This window comes from Panthera onca, chromosome A3 (assembly GCF_046562875.1).
Source record: "Panthera onca isolate mPanOnc1 chromosome A3, mPanOnc1 haplotype 2, whole genome shotgun sequence".
Classification (NCBI taxonomy): Eukaryota; Metazoa; Chordata; class Mammalia; order Carnivora; family Felidae; genus Panthera; species Panthera onca.
This window is the reverse complement of record NC_138341.1, coordinates 123,630,573-123,650,149: the sequence shown is the minus strand read 5'-3', so window position 1 is coordinate 123,650,149 and position 19,577 is coordinate 123,630,573. Positions and strand designations below refer to the sequence as shown.

Here is a 19,577-nt window from a genome sequence, read left to right as displayed (position 1 = left end):
AGTGTACCAGTACCCGTGGGTAACTGCTGGTCTACATGGGAAACAGATGCCCCCAACCTCTAGTGAACTTGTCCCGTGTGCTAATAGAAGTCCCCAGCTTCAAGTATCCACACACAAACCACATCCAGGGCACCTAAAATCAACTTCACATTGCTTATCCACAAAACTATGGATTTCACAGGCATTGAGGAAACTTACAACTACAGAGCAGATCAGTCTAGACCTCTGTTTACAAGTAAATGTCCATCAAGAATCACCAGACATGTGTAGAAAATATCAGCATAAAAAGAGGCCTAAGGTGAAGAGAACTAACCACCAAGAAAACAGAGTTAATGCAGGAAACAGAAGATAAGTTAAAAAAAAAAACCAACTGTATTATAATCTTCAAAAAGACTCAAGATATTCACATAACCATTTTATAAAAGGAATGGGATACTCTGATACAAGATCAATCAAGAAATAATACAAAATTCTGTGAATGAAAAAGTGATTACAGAATAGAGACAATAAACTTATTAGAAGTAAACTGAAGAGTAGTGATGACTAGAAGTACCTCCACCCAATACCCTCAGGGGTTAGCCCTAGGGAGTAGGGCAGGGAAGGCAGTGGGGAGAGGGGATGAGAATGAGCAGGACCCCCATGTTTTCCTTTATATTCTACCATATTTCTGTGTATCTTACAAAGAACAAAAACAAATTAAAAAAAAAAAAAGGTGGGACTCAAGATCAAGTGGGAAAATGACAGAAAAGCAAAATGAAATTGGGAGTTAATAAGCAAGAGATGTGTGTGCTATTTATCCTATGTTATAGCTACAGATGATCTGCTCATTTACCTCTAGGCTTCCTGGGAGCTCAGAGAAGGTGAAGACAATGGGGATAGGACAGCCACGGACAAGGGCTGACACTGAGGCAGGGGCCAGGTGAAGAGCCTCTTATTGAAGCTGTGACAGGACTCCAGCCCAAGGAGAAAGCCACTGTCCCCTGCCCAGAGCTGACCCCCTGAGGCATGGCCCAGAAGTTTCTCAGAAATCAGTGTGGAGTCCTTCCCACCACACAGGAAAGTACGTGACATCTCAGTAATAGAATCTCTTTGGGCCCTAGAAAATCCCATTAATTATAATTTTTCTTCACTCAGACCTAAGAAGCAATTATCCTACAGTTCTCACCCACATCATGAGATAAGGAAGAATCTTCAGCAAGTGACTCAAAGTCTCTATAAATCATCAACATGCTGGCCCTTGATTTCCTGGGAACCAAGAGAAGGATGAGTTTTCTCCCTATGTTGCATCTCCCTGAAACAGGCACTATAGTGCTCCCCTTTCTATGCATTCATGCCCAGCTGATGGGGATGTCCCAGCTGTAGCCCCCACTGGGAACCTCTCTGCTATACGGAGCCACCTGGGCCAAGGAGATGCCCTGCAGCTAATGACTGGATGTTGCAAGAACCAAAGACACAGGTAGCCCTCCTTGCCCCAGTTTGAGACAACGAACGCTACAAAGCCACTCCAGATTAGTGACCATGCTCCAGACCAGCTTCTCCCTCCATACAATCATGCTTCCCTTACTTCCTTACAGGTACACTTCCTGGGAACTTCCCCCCAAAAAAACTTTCCACAGGCAACCCTCCATCTCAGAGTCTGTTTCCAAGAAGCCCAATGTAAGACTCTCCAAGGTGAAGAAGACTCTCCCCATAACTACAGAGGGCCTAAAGAAGGCAGGGGTCTCTGGGATACCTGACTGTGTCTGAGCCAAGGCCACATGGCCCAGTCCAACAATATGTTCCCAGCAACATCAGCATCACTTGTTATTAGCGCTGCACATTTTCAGCCTCTCCCCAAACTTCCTGAGTCAGAACTTCTGAGAGCGGCACCTAGCAATCTGTGTTTCAACTGCCCTCTGTCCAGGTGATTCTATTGCACTAAAGTTTGAGAAGCAGAGCCTCTATGGCTACCGGGTGAAATGAAACACAAGTCATTAAACTTTTCCATCAGCAGAAGACCAAGGGACAGCTGCTGATAACAGCCTGATTCAGCAACATGAAGCATTCCCTACTCTGCTCCACACCTCTGGCTCCAAGGCACTCCTTTACTTAAAACCCAACCAGCTGGGATGTGACACCCTTTATGACAATCTCTGCTGGTGTCTCAGCTCCCCTGTAGGCAGGCCTCCCTGCCTTAGGCTACAGTATCCCCAAATCACCCTCCAGGCCCCCTTGCAATAATTGCTCTCCCCTCTGCCCAGGACACCATTCCAAGAATTCTACATGCCCCCCACATAGCCTGCCTGGCGTATCCTGTAAGACTCTGCTGTGTGAGGCCTTCCCACAGCCCTGCCACATCCCCAGACAATTATATATTTAATTATGACTCTGCATTTTAAGCCATGTTACAGACCCACACAGCCTTTCATCTAGCAAATAAAAGTTTCCCGTTGAGTGGCTGAGCCTTCAAGACACGGCTGCATCCCCTGGCACACAGTAGGCACGCAATAAAAACCTGCTAAACATCTGAGAAGCCCAGCAGTAAATGGGTAATTACATAGTGAAAAACCACAGTCTTATTGCTCATTCTAGCAGGACCAGAAGTTTGTTGTTAGACAGTAGCAAGTTTAAGCATCAGGATAATTGATCAAAATTTATTATCCTGTGTTATACAGCATGTTTTCACTAAGAGATAGAATTACAATTTACCACGACTCATTAAGTTAATAATTATTTACCATATGTGTTTATTGCTGCTCCCAAACCACACTGAAAAATCACTACGCGGGTTTTTGGTCCATGTAAATAGGATGACTGCCAACCACGTGGGCACAGAATTTACTGACAGGGAGACACAGGACTAAAATACTGAACAGAAAGCACAAGCTCTAAAGCTCTGTCACTCTCATCGCCATCACTTTCTAGTTTACCTGTGTCACATTTTCCAGGCCAATGGTTCTCAAACAGGGGCACTTCTGCTCCTCAGGAGACACTTAGCGAAGTGTGAGGATATATTTGGCTCTCACGACTACGGAGGAGAGGCTGCAGCCCCCCAAACAAGGAGTTATCAGGTCCGAAGTGTCAACAGTGCCGAGGCTGGGAAACACCGTTCTAGATCAAAGGGAACTTCCATGTCTGCTTTTTTAATCTGAGCTTCATAGCAACAGTATGAGGAAGGCATTACTGCCCCCTTGTACAGATGAGAAAACTGAGACCTGCAGCAGTTAAAGAATGTGCACGAGGTCACCAGCCCACTCCAGAGAATGGTGAGGCTGTAATTAACCAGTCTTCTCTGCCTCATGAATCCAGCTCTGCTCCCACACAGATTCAAAAAGGAAACAGAACCCAAGGAAATGAGCAGCGCCTTGTCAATTCATTATGCTGAGCAGTCCGGTGAGAGACGGCTTCAAACCAGATGCAGGAAAAATCAGATCCAGAGACCCAGGTTATGGAAACACCTGATGTTAGGAAGACCCTTCCCCTGCAGCAGCTGGGATTGGTCAGTCCTCCAGCATCTAGTGCTGAAACAGGTTCCTCCAGCATTTTAACTTTCAACTGTGCAGCTCTTTATGAATAGAAATGAAAGCATTTCCTGCTGGGGCCACATGCTATATATGCATGATCTTCAACCTCAAGGCAACCCCATAGGGGAGGTGTTGCTGTGCGCATTTTGTAGATGAGGAGACTGAAGCACAGGGAAATAACGGGCCTATGCTGATGATGGTGAAGGCAGCATTCAAACCCAGTTCCTCTGGGTTCCAGAACTCACACTGCCTTCATATGTTGAGACTAGTTCTAGGAAATCAGAAGCAAGATAGCTGACCCTATGGAATCACAAGGGGCCGGCAGTCCTTAAGGGGGATTCTTGGGACAAGGGTGAGGTGTGGGGCCCTGTCCTGTATGCATAGTCTCAACTGCTCTTCAGGCTTTCTGACTGCTCTCTGTGCTGGGCTCTGTCCTCCAGGCCTACTTGGGTAAGCTCTTCTAGGAATGACCAGTCAGCCAAAAGAGTCTTGGCCCCTGCCCTGCCTTGGATTTGATGGCTCACTAAATCTTATAAGAGCCAAACAGATGCTAAGTGCCTCAAGCTACAGGGGACAACTGGTGAGCCCTGAATTTATTCATTCAGTCAGTCAGTCAGTCAGTCCGTCAGTCAGCAAATATTGATTGGGCACCTATGTGCCAGGCCAGCTCTAGGAATACAAAAGTGAAAGTAGGCACAGTGGTTCCTGCCCTCTGAAGCTTATGAGGGCCCATCTCCTCAAAAAGCATCGTTCTCATCCTTCTTAGGTAGACCACACTCTACAGTCACAAAGGCCATACCCAGCCTTCATTCATTATATCTCCACACCACAGCTCTCCTTCTCACTAGACCGATGTTCGCTGATTTGCTTGCCCTTTGCCAAGAGGGGAACAGAGGCCCAGAGAAGGGTACTGTTATGCTCAAGGTCACCCAGGAGACTGGAGGCAGCAGTGCCAAGCCTGGGCTGTGGCTCCTGACATTCATAAGGTACAGGAGTTTTGGTGTAAGGACCCTTCGAGACAGACTAGGGGAGGGGCTACAGAAAACACATCTAGGTGAAAAGTAGAAGAGCTTCCTAACAGCCTCCAGAGTCCCCGGGACCGGCCATCTCAGCTCAGAGCTCACCTGGCTCACAGCCACCCGTGCCCCTGCAGAGAGAAGCAGTGGGACCTCATCCACCAGAAACACAGAGCAGGACTAATAAACCTCAAGTACAGGTGAGGCGGAGACAGCAACCCCGCTTCGTGGATCTTCATCCCAAGGAGACTCCAGTGATTCACTGGCGGAGCTTGTGTTTATCCCCATCAAGATATAAGATGCTGTGCCCGGGGCTGTGTGGGTGGGAAGTTGCATCACTCACCCACCAGCACATACTTCCTGAGTAGTTATGGGTCAGGCACGGTGCCAGGTGCTGGGAGCCCCACAGAAACCTGTACACAAACAACCAAACCACTGCTACATGAAGTGTGGTCACTGGACCGCCTGGCGCATCACCCTGGAGTTCATCAGATGTGCAATTCTCACAAAAAGGCTTTTGTAAAAATGTCCACAGAGGCTTTATTTACCACAGCCTAACCAGGAAACAAAGCCAAACGTCCATTGGCAGGTAAACAGATAAACCAACTGAGCTGTAGGCATACAATGTAATATTTCTTAGCAATAAAACACAACTCTGGATATACACAACACAGATGAATCTTGACACTAAGTCAAGAAGCTAAAGGAAACCAGATGCAAAACTGTACATGCTGCCCATGAAATTCTAGAACTTAAACATACTTAGTACACTTAAACTGAACTTAAATAAAGCGCTGATAACAGAAATCAGATAAGTCATTTCCTATAAAGGTGGGGATGAAGAATGTAGGCTGGAAAGGAACATAAGGGAACTTTCTGGGGCATGGAAAATGGCTATATGGGGATTGGGATCATGGTTACATGGGTGTTTACATTTGTCAAAACTCTTGGAACTGTACACTTAAAATTTGCATTTAATTTTATATCAATCATATCTCAGTAAAAAAAAAAAAAAAAGAGCTATAAGTCATGTGCCCTAGGTCACAAAGCCACAACTGGAGATTTGAACCCAGGTTTGCCCAATTCCAAAGGCCTGTTTACACGAGTCTGCCATAGTTGAGTGGGAAGCCCTAAGCAGTGCCCTCAGCCCCGTAAAGTGCCTTGCCAAAATCCAAATGAAGGCACTTCGCAGATACCCTAGGAGGATGTCACAATGCACTCCCCACCCCTAAACCACGGCAGAGACTTGAGGGCCACAGAAGTGTCAAGCTGGGAGTCAAGAAACTTGGGCTCAGGCCTCAACTCTGCTCTTCACATGCTATGTAACCTGTGAGTACACTACTCTGTGACTCAGCTGCCCCTTCTGTGAAGCAGGGGAGAAGGAGAGGATCAGTGGTTCCTAACATGGGGCCACAGATCCTGGGAGCCACAGGGCCACAGGCCCCTATGCTCACCAGGCACTGTTATTACATGAAATGAGTAATGTGCCCGCCTCATGTCTGGTAAGCTATTTTTCAAATGCATGCTAATATTACTGTGATTAATAAAATAACATCTATTTCAAAGCAAAAATGAAACCATAGCAGCTTTTGCCATTATGTATTTTCTCAAACAAAAGATACCAAAAGAACAGCCACTGCTCATGACTTTGGTTTAAAGTGGCTGGAATCTCTGTGTAGAGGATCACTAAGGGGACAGTCACCAAGGGAACAGTCGCCAAGGGCCCTTCCAGGTCATCTGTCCCATGGTTATCAAGCATCACTTGGGCAAAAGCTTGCCCTTGTGTTTCGCAGGCCCAGCTCCCTGTGGAGGCAAGCCTCCTATGTGGACTGCCAGGGCCAAGCCCCCAGTGTGCAGGCTGTGTCCTAGCTCTGCAGCCCAATTCACAGGCTCCAAGTGTGGTCATGGCTGTGCCTTGGGCCTTAGTCTCCCCTCCAGTTCTGATAGTGATCAGCTGTACGAAGGGAGCCCGGGCAGTCCCTCACCATCAGGTCCTGGCCACAATGTGCTCCACCTCCAAACCACCAGCACTAAAGCTGACGGCCCACTTGACATCTGCTACCAACAGGCATCTGACCCACCCGAGCTGAGCCAAGTGACTTCCCCGGCCTCATCCTGACACAAGCCTGAAGCCTGAGAAGCAGGGCTCACATCGAAGTACAAGGTCAGACCTTTCTCTCACCTATCTTAGTGGCCCAGCTGCCACCCTCCTTCATCTGGACATGCACTTAGCTCTGGTCCAGGGGTCCTAGGTCACAGACTTTAGAAACCAGAATCACCTGGCTTCTCATTCCCTGAGCGGTTCTCTCCCTGGCCAGGTTTCACACTGGTTCTTGGTGCTGAGTCAGAGCTTTGTGGAGTTATCCGAATAAAGCTGGGGCCTCAACTAAGTGCCAAAAGGCCCCCCCTCAGAGGTCCCCCCAAAGGCCCACATATGGGACCACCCCACTCTGGAGGGATTTACAGAAACACCACCCCAGAAAGGAGCACTCCAGGCTAACGGTCATCCACCCATCCAGACTTTGAGGCACAAATCCTGCATCCCCAGCACACCCTGAAACCACGGACTGGAACCTTGCCAACTTGATATTCAAAAAAGTAACAAAGCCACGGGCAGAAGACAGACCAACTGCCCCCTCATCCAACGGTGTTCTTCTCCCTCAAGACTCCACTTGCTACTTGTAATCAATTTTCCCTCCATCCGACTGAAAATAGCCCCAGAACAGGCCTTCTCTTAAAGACACCATCCCCCTCTCCCGCTTCTAACTTTGCCAGTCACCGGACAGAAGATAATCACACCCACCTCCCGGGAGACCTCACTTCTCCCCGACCTCGTCCCCACGCCGCCCAGGTCCTGGCGGCCCAGGACCCCACTCCCCCACCCTGGGCGAACTGCGGAGGGCTTTGCCCTGCGACCCTAGAAACCGCTCCCCAGCGCCCGAGGACGCGCTCTGCGAGGCCCAGCCCACAGGCCCCGCGGTCCGCGCGGGGCCGCCCCCTTCCCGCAGCACCCACACAGCAAGGGGCTCGGTCAGGAGCTCCGGAGGTGTAGGCGGAGGCCGAGACCCCGGGAGGGCCGCCCAGCCGACCACCGACGCGCACTCACCACGCAGCGCCGCGGGGCCCGTGCGTCTGCGGCAGAGCCGCGGGGAGACCCACGCGCGCCGTTCAATCCGGGCTCCGAGTGACGAAAAGCCGCTCCCAGCTCCGGCCCCGGACCAACGCGCCGACCGCCGGACGCACCCACCGTCGGGCCTGCTAACTAAGTTTGAAAGTTCCCTCCCCGGCAAGGCGAGAGACGCGGACGGCGCCGCCGCACCTCAGCGTCCCGGGCCGGCCTCTGCCTGGGCAGCGGGGGTCGGACGCCCCTGGTTCGGGGAACCGGGCACGCGAGCTTCCATCGGGAGGAAGCGCCAGGACAGCACAGCGGGGACCCGGCCGCGGGCTGGGGCGGCCCTCTCGGAAAAGGCCGGGGGTGGGGGCGGCTGGCCGTCACCGCAGGCCCCAGCCTGGGGGCGGGGGGCCGGGGGAGGGGGGTGGTGAGGACTCCCGCTCACCGTCCCCGGGAAGCGACAGGCCTCGATTGGCCACTGTCAACTCGGAATCCCAGGCCCCGCCGGGCGAGTGACGGCCAATTAGTGAACGGCCAATTAGTGCGTCTGGGCGCCGGGAAGTTGAAGCCCCGACGCGCGAGTTGGTGACCGGGGTGAGGGCTGGGGCGGCGCGGAGGCCGGGTGTGACCGCTTGTGGCTGTGTGGTTCTCGTGTTCACCGTGCATGGGTGGCTGTGCGTGACAGTGCGCGCCCGTGTGAGTCGTGGGGAGTGTGAGCGTGTGACTGTCGGAGCAACTTCTTTGTGTGCCTGTCCCCAGTTGTGGCTGGGTGTGACAGGCGACCGGGGGCATGTAACGGCGTGTGTGGCATCGTGCTGTGTGGATGGGTGACTTGTGTCTATGTGACAGCGTGCGTGGGCGAGTGACTACATGTCATTGTGTATCAATGACTGTCAGGGTGACTTGCGCGGGACGGTAAGACAGCGTGCAAGTAGGTGCAGGGCTGTCTGTGTGTGCGACAGTAGGTCCCCGTGTGTCAGCCTGGGAATGAGCGTGAGGCTGTCAGGGGGCCGTGGGAGGGCGTGTCACTGTGTCATCGTGTGAGTGGCCGTCGAGGTGACTCCTGCCGGTGAACGGAATAACTCGGGGCCGGAGGGTAACGGCGAACGTATCGGTGTGACCGGCATGTGCCCGTCGGCGGGGCGGATGCGTGCGGGTCCCCCGCGCGCTGGCACCGCCGGCACCTCCCCCCGTGGGTCTCCGACAGTGCCCGGTCCCGAGCCGCCAGGTGTCTCCTGCCCCGCGCTCCAGCCCGGGACGCTCCAGCCGCGGCGCGGGGTCCGAAGGCGCGGGCAGGCCGCGCCCGCCTCGGCGCCCACCCCCGGCCCCCGCCTACCTTGCCGCAGTGGTAATAGTCCAGGTGCGCCAGGCCGGCCGGCTCGGCCCCAGGCCGCGCGCCCACCGCGGGCGCCGAGGGGTACAGGCGGACGTCCATGGCGGGCGCGGCGGCGGCGGCGGCGGCTCCCGCGGGCAGTGCCTGGGAGGGCGGCGGGTGGGAGCCAGTGTGCGAGCGGGTGTGCGAGCGCGGGGGGCGGGCCAGGGGCGGGGCCCGGCGGAGCGCCCCGCCCCCGCCCCGCCCGCGCGCGCTATTGTTCCGGCCTCGGGCGCCGCGGAGGGCCGGGGGCCCGGGCCCAGGGGAGGGGGGCCCCCTCCTTCGGGCCGGGCCGCCGCGGGGTCCCCCGCCTGGCCCTGCACCCCTGGGGGTCCGGGAGGGCTGCGCGCCTGTCCAGACGGCCCTTTCCCGTCCCGCCTTCCGCCACCAAGGGCGAAGGGAGGGAGAAGCCCGGTTGACACCCCTCCCCAGAAGTGGGACACTGCCCACCCTAAATAATTAGGGCGTGGGGGCGGGGGAGGAAGGTGGTGACAGGAACACTTTCGAAGATGGGTGCTGCCTTGCCTGGGGGACCAGGCCCAGCGCCTGCAACTGATCTTAGGATGGCTTCCCTCCTAGTCCCACTGATCCTGAGTCACTGCCATTGGAGGTCTGGGAGTTGCTGCTGTTAAACTCCCACTTTACCTATGAGGAAACTGAGGCAAGGACGGTGACTTCAGTAACGGAGCTCCAAGTGTGTGGGCCCACGGCCCCCAGAGGATCCAGGTCTGAGACAACTGGGAGAAGGCAGAGGACCCTGACCCCTTTAATGATAGTAGAGGGAGGGCCACAGAGATGGCCTAGAAACTGAAGTCCTGAGGAGGGGTCCAGAATTTACCCCTCCACCCCTACCCCAAGGTCTCCTGAGAACAGAAACGCGATGGCTCCCATGGTGGAACAGAAAGGTGAGGGAAGCGGGCTCCTCTCCCACAGAAGAAAAGCTCCCTAACTCTTCACATCACAGGCAGCTGGCCTGTTGCTCCTCCCCTTCTCAACCAAGAATTGTCTACACTAGCAGTCTCTACTCCCTCACCTCTACCGACTGGTGCACTGGTTCCTGGCTCTGACACACTGGGCTACCGGGAGCCAGAAGCGGGTCACAGTGACATTGTTGGATGGCAGCTGGACATTTGATGCTATTTGGAGAAAAGGGAGTGAGCCTGTTGCCTGCTCAGGAGACAACTTAGAACAGAGCTCCCAACAGCTTCTTGACCAACAGCTTTGTTGGTCCTGACCATGAGCTGTGACTACTATTTGTAACCACAAAGATCCACTAATACAAGACTGGTGTGGGAAACAGGCTTTCGCTAAAAGTCTGGGAACAACAGAGGGAAATTACTGCTCAGAAAGGAAAAAATTCCAAATAAATTTCAGCAGTCATTGTTTCTAGAAATGCACTGCCATATCTCATCAGAAGGAATTTCCCATTGGCCCCTCTATTTTTTTTTTTTTTTTTTCCAATCTGGACATCCAACCGACCCAGCACTCTTTATTGAAAAGATCACCTTTCCTCCCACTTCTCTACAGTGTTAATTTTGTTGTAAATCAAGTCGTCCATATGTGTATGTATTGTTTCCGAATTCTCGAGTCTGTTCCATTAGCCTATTTTTCTCTTCCTGTGCCATTATCACACTGTCTGAATTTCTGTAGCTTTATAATAAGTGCCCCATAGAATAAGTCTACACACTCTTATCTTCAGGACTGCCTTGGCTATTCCTGACATTTGCACTTCCACAGACATTTTAAAATCAGCCAGTCTGTTTACACACACACACACACACAGTCCTGCTGGGATTTTGATTACTATGTTGCTATCACATTGAATCTTTAGATCAATTTGAAAATCAACATTTTCAGTATTAAGTCTTGCTATCCATAAACATGGTATGTCCCTTCATTTGTTTAGTTTTCTTTTTAAGTTCTCTCAGCAATGTTTTGTAGTTTGTTTGGGTTTTTTTTTTTTTTGTAGTTTTCTATGTAAAGATCTTACACATCTTTTATTAGATTTAGTTCTGAGCGTTTTATACTTTTGATGCTATTATAAATGGTTTCTTTATATAGCTTTTTATTTTTCTGTTTGTTGCAAGTACAATGTGGCAATTTTAAGACAAGTCAACAAATTCCCTCACTCTTCCCATGGAGTGGGGGTCTAATAACTTTCCCCTATAAAAGGGATGGGTTTAGTGAATGGTTTTTAACAAATAGAATATGGCAGAAATGACACATGGCTTCTGAGTCTAGGTCATGAAAGTTGATACAACTTGTGCCTGGCTCCCTCTCTTGGGTTATTTGTTTTTGGAACCCTCAGCCACTAGGCAAGAAGTCCCAGGCTGTTGTGCTTTAAAGAAGCCTGAAGTACAATCAAAAAGAATGAAATCTTGCCATTTGCAACTGCATAGATGGAACTGGAGAGTATTATGCTAAGTGAAATTAGTCAGTCAGAGAAAGACAAAAATCATATGACTTCACTCATATGAGGACTTTAAGGGACAAAACAGATGAACATAAGGGAAGGGAAGCAAAAATAACATAAAAACAGGGAGGGGGACAAAACAGAAGAGACTCATAAATATGGAGAACAAACAGGGTTCCTGGAGGAGTGGTGGGAGGGGGGATGGGCTAAATGGATAAGGGGCACTAAGGAATCTACTCCTGAAATCACTGTTGCACCATATGCTAATTAATTTGGATGTAAGTTTAAAAAAAATAAAATTAAAATAATTTTTTTTAAAAATAAAGAAGCCTGAAGTAACTGACACAGAGAATCCATACACAGCAACCCCGAGACTAAAAAGGAGAGTAAGATGGCTTGCCAGTCTCCAGTTGGATCATCCCCCTGCGGTTCCAGTTCTAGCCACTGTTTGGCTACAGCCATATGAAAAACTCTGGACCATCCAGCTGAGCCCTTCCCAAATCCTAAATGTACAGAAACTATTAGAGATTATTAGTTGGCAATGTAGATCTGGAACATATATATATTTTTGTACACTGCCCTTGTATTCAGCAACATTGCTAGACTCACTTAGGCTACCAATTTATCTGTAGATTCTGTGGCTTTAAAAAATATATATACCACATTCTGTCTCATTTGTAACAATGAGAGTTCTTTCCTTTTCAATCCCTATACATTTATTTCTTTCTCTTGCTTTGCTGCACTGGCTAGTATTACCAGTAGTGTTGGAAAGAAGTAATAATAACAGACATCCTTATCTCATTCCTGATCTCAGAAGGAAAGCTATCAATATTTCACAATTGATTATAGAGCTTGCTATCATTTGTTGTTTAATTTCATTACGTTTTTTTGTTTTGTTTTGGGTTTTTTGTAGACACCTCTGCTGTGGGCTGGGGAAGTCAATCTTCACAGCAATCCTCTGGGTCAGCAAATAAGACTACTTTGGCCATTTTGCAGATGATAAGAATAAGGTCCAGGGAGGAATGCTCAACATCACAGTCTTAATAGCAGGACTAATTAGCAGTACGTAAACCTAGATATCTCACCTGGAGCACTTCCTGATGCCCATATTTCCACAGTCTTGGTCTCACTAACTCTGACCAGAGCTATAGAACTACATCCATGAGAGGCTGGAGGCCATGTGCAATGAATCAGCTACAGACAGCCATTGGCTTCTTTAAGGGTCTGCCAGGAGCAACACCACCAACACAGTCACTTTTGTCCACTCCCTTCCCTAAGGAGAGGGTCAGCACCAAGGAGGTCTCCGGGAAGGCCAGGAGGGAGCCCAGCAAGGAAGTCACGCAGACCCAAAGCTTGGACTTGCCCTTTCACGTTGGCAGTTGATCAGATAGGAAGTTGATGACTCAGTTCCCCCAAAGAAATAGCCAGCCTCATTTGTTGTCCTGAGGATGGGAGTCGGGCTTGAGCCTTCCTCTCTTCCTCTTGACCCCATACAGAATCTGAGAGAGGGGAATCTCAGGTGTCACCCAGTGACCAGCTGGCTCAGGACAGCTTGGTCATGCCCTGCCTGCAGCAAGCCAGTTAGGGGACCCAGAATATCTGCTTGTACATCTTCCAGTTCTCAGCTTCTAGTATCATAAATAGCTGAGATATCAGAATACATATATGTCTTAATATGTTTTATTATGTAGATATGGCAAGGCAAACAGATCAGGAGACAATGGTCATTGAAAAGACAGTTTTTTACAGCTCCCAAGAGGAGGAGGCACACCATGCCATGGAGGTGGGGTGGGGCAGGGCACACAGGAAAGCATATGCATTGTTCAGGAGGCAGAGGGAGAGAGGAGAAGTGTGGGCAAAAGCGTTTACTGTCTGGAAAAGAACTTCTGTGGAAAAGAACAGGCGAGGCAGGAAGATTTAGGATTGGCTAATTCGAATAATTTCAGTGGGCTCTGGGCCTAGGGACTATCCCTCGTTGTGTGGTACCTGGCCCTGGGTGATGAGGGCAGGTGGATAGCCAGCAGCATGGGGTGTGAGAGCTCAGTAAAGGAGGAGGTTGCTGGTACGGGCTCTGGATTGGCTGGTGTACATTTGAAAACTACATGCACAGCAGAGCTGTTGACTATCTCTAGGAACTGGCTAACCCTAGAAGGGGCAGTCCGTCCAGGGTGTGCAAGGCCCCAGATGTCAAAGCATCAAATACAGAAAAGACATGGTTAATACAAGGCACGTCCACTTAGCCATGGGATCCCAGAGAGAAATGAGTCCTACTCCAACTATGGCCCCTTTACCTGAGGAATGTCTTGGCTTTAAATCAAAACAGCCAACATTTCAGAAACAACTGTGGCAGAGAAGCTATGTAGCCAGCTGTGGGAGTCCTTAGGTCTCATCATTAATACTCTGTCTCATCCTTCTTATGGGCATTTGGAGGAATTATACTTCCCCCCCCCCGCCCCCCTTGCACTTAGGTATGACAGCATGACTCGCATTAGCCACGGGAACATAAGTGGAAATGCTATTTGTCCCTTCTGGGCAGGAGCTTTAAGGATCTGGGCATATTTGACCCTATTCTCTTTTCTGTCCACCATGGAAACACTAACAAATTCCAGCTCTGCCTCTAGGACCCAACTCAAGTGACACCTCTTAATGAAGACTTGGCTGCAAGACTCCAACTCAGTGTTTCAATCTGCTGCCCCAATAACGGCCTGCACACAGAAGTGTTACCAAACCATAATAATGCATTTGCTCCATGAGTATCTTCAGGGCAGGGACAAGGGCTCACTCATCTTGGTGCCTCCAGGGATTAGCACAGGAGCTAAGACAGCATGGATGCTTCATGCCCTCTTCCAGGGGAGACAGAGCTTTGAACGACCTTCCCATCTACACACACACACACACACACACACACACACACACACACGAAGAAGTAGCCTCTAAATGGTTCAGATTCCAGGATACACTTACCGGTGAGCAGGTGGGGGGAGGGGGTCACAATTTAGAAGCCCAGCTATGGCTGCTCCTTTGTCTCTGCATTCCTGGTGGCCACTAAGATCTGACTTGGGTTAAGATGTGGTGAGACGTGTTAAGCTGGATTGGGGTGTGGAAGACGGAGGAACCCAGGGGAAAGCTCACCTCTCTGAGTTTAGCAGATCCTGACACAAGGATCCTAGTGCAAGTAGCTGATTGGAGAGTGATCCCAGGACACACAGGCAGGGGGGTGGGAAAGTAAGAGGAGAAAAGGAAGACAGTCAATAAAAGGTAAATGACCACTGTGGAAAATTAACTCCACTGCACAATTCTGGAAAACAACGTGGAACACGTGCCCAGAGTTATCTCACTTGAGGGGCAAGGAGTTGGGTCTTTACCCACCAACTCCTAAAAGTTTTGGTTGCAGGCTTTTCCCAGAGGACCTTAATTCCCAGGCAGTTCAGCCTGGCAGGCAGAATGGGGCTCTGGCAACCAGAGAAAGCCATTAGACGAAGAGACACAGGTACCAGCACTCAGCAGCTGGTCGTGTGCTGGAGTGGTGAGGTTTGTGGGGATGTGGATAGAGCACCGAAAGTGTCTGCCACAGGGCTCCGGGCCATCCAGTCACAGGGCAGAACTCCCGCTCCCTCAGGCATGCTCACTCTATGTGTGTGCATGTTCTTTGGGCACCTGGTTGAGGTGGGTGACTACCATCCGGGGCAGTAGCCAGGCATTCCTAGGGCCCTGGCCATCGTGTCCCCAGCATTCCAGTCTGTCCTTTATCTCTGAGAAGCAGCCAGCATGGCACACAGCTCCCATTCCAAACGTCTGCTGGGCCAAAGAGCAAATGGACCAATGCCCACGCGGCAGAGGCTTTGGCACAAGACGATTCACTCGGGCCCCTACGCAGAAAAAAAGCGTGAGATGCCAAGGGCTCCGAATTCAAGTCCTGAGTTCTTTTCAACTCCCTGTTTGACCTTGGCCAAGTCACTACACCTCTTTGAGTCTCAGTTTCCACTTCTGCAAAATGGGGTGGTAATGCTGACTCCATGGGTTTGTTGTAAGAAGCAATGATGAAATAGCAAAGCACTTTAAATCTCTGAAGCACTATTAACTTGTGAGTCATTAAGTGATGTTTTCCTAGTCAAGGATTCTTTAGTCCCCACCCTTGAATTCCTCTCCATCTTTCCTGAAAGGCAATGCCAAGGCCCATCTGGGAGATTCCACGCTCCTCGGGGTTTCCCACAGAGAGGAAGTGAAGGCTGGTTGTAAGGAGTAAAAGTGGAGAGTCCATGGGAAGTTCATGGAGCACCTGCTGGGAACCAGCACCTGAGCTTTTGGGACGCTCTCGCCAGCCTTCAAAGTGAATGATATTTATAAAGCATTTTTTACAAATGAGGAAACTGAGGCTTAGAGAGAAGGCCTGGAGCCTCGGCCATACAGCCAGAGCCAAGACTTCTTCTTCCTTTTGAGTGCAGTTGATGCACAATGTTACATCAGTTTCAGGTGTGCAACATAGTGATTCCACAAGTTGACACATTACGGCGTGCTCACCACAAGTACAGCTATGGTCTGTCCCAATATATTGCTGTTGTAACAGCCAGGACTTCTTGGAGCTAGGATTCATAGTTGAAATCCATGCTCCTTCTACAACACACTACACTTGAGTTTAAATTACATGGTGCGTATTGTCTTACAATACAAGGAGCTTCTAACGGGTGAGTTATCTGAAACACACTCCCTGAGAATTGTCAAGGTCTGAACTTTGTCTGCCAAGTGCACACCTGTGTATTAGAGTGTGCTGGTTAAATACGGAGAGAAGCCAAGAAAGTTAAATGTGACTGAACCCCATTCAAAAAAGAAAAAAGAAATCACTGGGTGCAGCTATCTGCAGGGAAATCAAAAGAAGCATGCCTAACAGCTAAGAACTACTGAGTGCCAGACGTGTGCCAGACTCTGTGCTAAGTGCTGTACCTCTAGTCATCTTGATAAAACCCCATGAGGTAGGTACTACTATTATCCCTGTTTTCCAAGTAAGGAAAATTCGGCACAGAGAGGCCAAGTAACTTACGTACAGTTAGTACATACATCTTGTGGCCAGGATTGGCTCAAAGCCCACACTCCTGACTGCTGGACCTCACTACACCTCTGATCTTACATATAAATTTCAGCTTCAGCAAAAAAGAAAACCCTGTTCATGTTTTTATTGGAATTACATTTAATTGATAAACTGGGGAGAACCAAAATTTCTTAATAAAGCCTTTCAATCTATTGAGGCTGCATATATATTTATAAATTATATTTTAATATGTTTAATACAATGTATATTTAATTTATGTAATGTAAATTTAATGTAATGTATTTAAAATATTCCATAGTCAATATATATTTGACAGTGTAATATATATTGACAATAGTCAATACAATATATATTTTTATATAGATTTATATATGCACATGTACATATGTGTGTGTGTATATATGTACACATATATCAACATATAAGGATACTAGGAAAACTTTGAATGCTTCTCTTGTACCCAAGAAACTTACAAATTCTCTTACTTGTGCCAACGGTTTTTTTTCTTTCTGTAGATTAGCTTGGATTTTCTGTGTAAATGATCATGTAATCTGCAGAGAGAGAGATTCTTCCTTTCCAAGCATCTTACCACTTGTTTTTCCTTACTGCATTATCCATCACCTCTAGAATCAATGTTAAATAGAAGTGTTGATGTCAGGAATTTTTGTCTTATTATTTACTTCAATAAACACACTGTTTACATTTAAGCCATTAAGTAAGATACTTCTGTGAACTTTTGGTAATTCTTCTTATCAATTAATAGTATCTTTTTGTTTTTAGTCTGCTAAGAAATTTTTTTCTGGCATTAGTTAGGGTTTACAATGCTTTTTGAGCATCTATTGAAATAATCATTTGGATTTTATCTTCTAAGCTATTATTGAACCATCCTTGAATTCCTGGCAAAAACTGCTGGAACTTATATATGGTTGTAATTTGTTTTCTTAATTCTGCTAAATTCCACTTGATATTATTTCATTTAGAATTTTCATTTAGAAAATTATTTCAGTTTATAACTATGTTAATAATTAAAATTGGTTGTACTTTTTTTATGCTGTTGTTGCCAAATTTTGCATGTCAAGGTTATCATTATTTTTGCCTAGTGACTTGGGGAAGAAGAATTTTAGTAACTGGTTCAACTTCTTAAATTATAATTGGATCATTATGTCTTATATTTTTCTCCAGTAAGTGTTGGTAAACTATACTTTTTTAGAAAGTTGTTCATTTCCTCTAACTTTTCAAATGGATTGGTGCAAAGGTACCTTTAGTACTATTTTACAGTTTTATAAATCCTTCTGTATCACTTCCAGTTCTGGAGTGAATAAGTCACAGGGATGAAAGGCACAGCATAGGGAATATAGCCAATGGTAACTGTAACAGTGTTGTATGCTGACAGGTGGTGGCTACACTTGCCGTGAACACAAGCTGTAGAGACTTGTCAAATCACTAAGTTGTACACCTGAAACTAATGTAACACTGTGTGTCAACTATACTTCAATAAAAAAATTCTACTGTATCTATTATCAATGTTTTTTTTCCTTTTTTCTTTTTTTTAAAATGTTTTTTTAATGTTTTTTTTTTTTATTTATTTTTGAGACAGAGAGAGACAGAGTGCAAGTGGGAGAGGGGCAGAGAGAGAGGGAGACACAGAATCCGGAACAGGCTCCAGGCTCTGAGCTGTCAGCACAGAGCCCGACGCGGGGCTCGAACCCACGAACCATGAGATCATGACCTGAGCTGAAGTCAGACGCTTAACCGACTGAGCCACCCAGGTGCCCCTCCTTTTTTCTTAATCAATCATGCTCAAGGTTTGTCTATGTCACTAGACTACATTTTTTCTATATTCTATATGTCACTAGACTATATTTTTTCATATTCTATATTTTCTGTATTTTCCTTTACTCTAAATTTTCTACAGTTACTTGGGTTTTTTTATATTAACATTAAAAAAATTTTTAACATTTATTTATGCTGGAGAGAGAGAGACAGAGTGTGAGCAGGGGAGGGCAGAGAGAGACGGAGACACATAATCTGTAGCAGGCTCCAGGCTCTGAGCTGTCAGCACAGAGCCCCATGTGGGGCTTGAACTCAGACCACAAGATCATGACCTGAGCCGAAGTTGGGCGCTTAACTGACTGAGCCACCCAGGTGCCCCTAATAATATTTTTTAAAACACAGAAAATAGTTATAAAGTAACTGGAACTTAGCTTTTGGCAAATACTCATTAAGTTTATATAGGAAAATATTTTTGAGCACATGGCAGAGACTAGTCAATTATAACTGAGACATAGTTTATCCTCTCAAGGAGCTTACAGCTGAACTGGGGAGACAGACAAGCAAATAGTCACTTAAATACAATGTGATCAACATAAGAAAGGTGAGTACAAAGTGGAATGGGAACAGAAAGGAGGGCTTCCTGAAGGAAGTGATGTTGAGTGGGGCACGGCAGGATGAGTAGGAGTTAGGCAGATGAAAAAGATGGGTGTCTCTTAGCTCTACCCTTGGGCCCATTGTCAGTTGACCCACCTGGTATTTTCTATCACCTACAGTGGCCTCAGTCATGTACTGGCCTGGACAAAGGAGAATAAAGATAGAAATGGTTGCTACTTTTCACCTTAAGGAAGAATTTGGCAAAATTCCTTATAGTGACAGTTACTCCCAACTGCTGGTGGCTTTGTAGAGGCACAACCTTATGGGAAACATCAGTACATTAAAATAAAAGATGTACAACTTTCTGACCACTCCCTTCCAAGTCTCCTCCGGGAGGCGTCAGGAAATCATCCTGCAGAAGCCCTAATCTCCTAGCCCAGAGGAGTGAGACTTATGTCCTAAATAGGACAGAGACAGCAGTTTGGTTAATGGACATGAAAAGAAGGGTTTCACAGTCCCGCAGTGCTGACAGCAACCACTTAGCTGTGGACTCTCTCAAAGAAACCATTTATTGAGCACTTACTACATATTAAGCGTTTGACATGTATTACTCCCCTAATCCTCCCAGCCACCTATGGGAGGTTGCTCTTACCATCCATCTCTAGGCTAAGTCAGGAAAGCAAAGCTCAGAGAGGTTAGGTGAGGTTAGCCCTACACAACTCTGGCCCTGAGACTCAACCCAGACAA

General features: G+C 48.1%; 1 protein-coding gene across 3 annotated transcripts in view; it reads right to left on the bottom strand.

Moving 5' to 3' along the window:
* The window catches only part of TOX2 (TOX high mobility group box family member 2), a 134,844-nt gene extending 125,689 nt beyond the window's left edge, over positions 1 to 9,155 (bottom strand). Inside the window, exon 1 of one of the 3 annotated variants that reach the window (XM_060618374.3) lies at positions 8,968 to 9,155. In XM_060618374.3, coding sequence (XP_060474357.1) covers positions 8,968 to 9,066 — 99 coding nt within the window. In that variant the 5' untranslated portion in view covers positions 9,067 to 9,155. Of the gene's footprint in view, positions 1 to 7,625; positions 7,961 to 8,967 lie in introns of those variants that run through there. The other 2 variants (XM_060618365.3, XM_060618378.3) reach the window with 2 other exon arrangements.
* Positions 9,156 to 19,577: the final 10,422 nt, after the last annotated feature.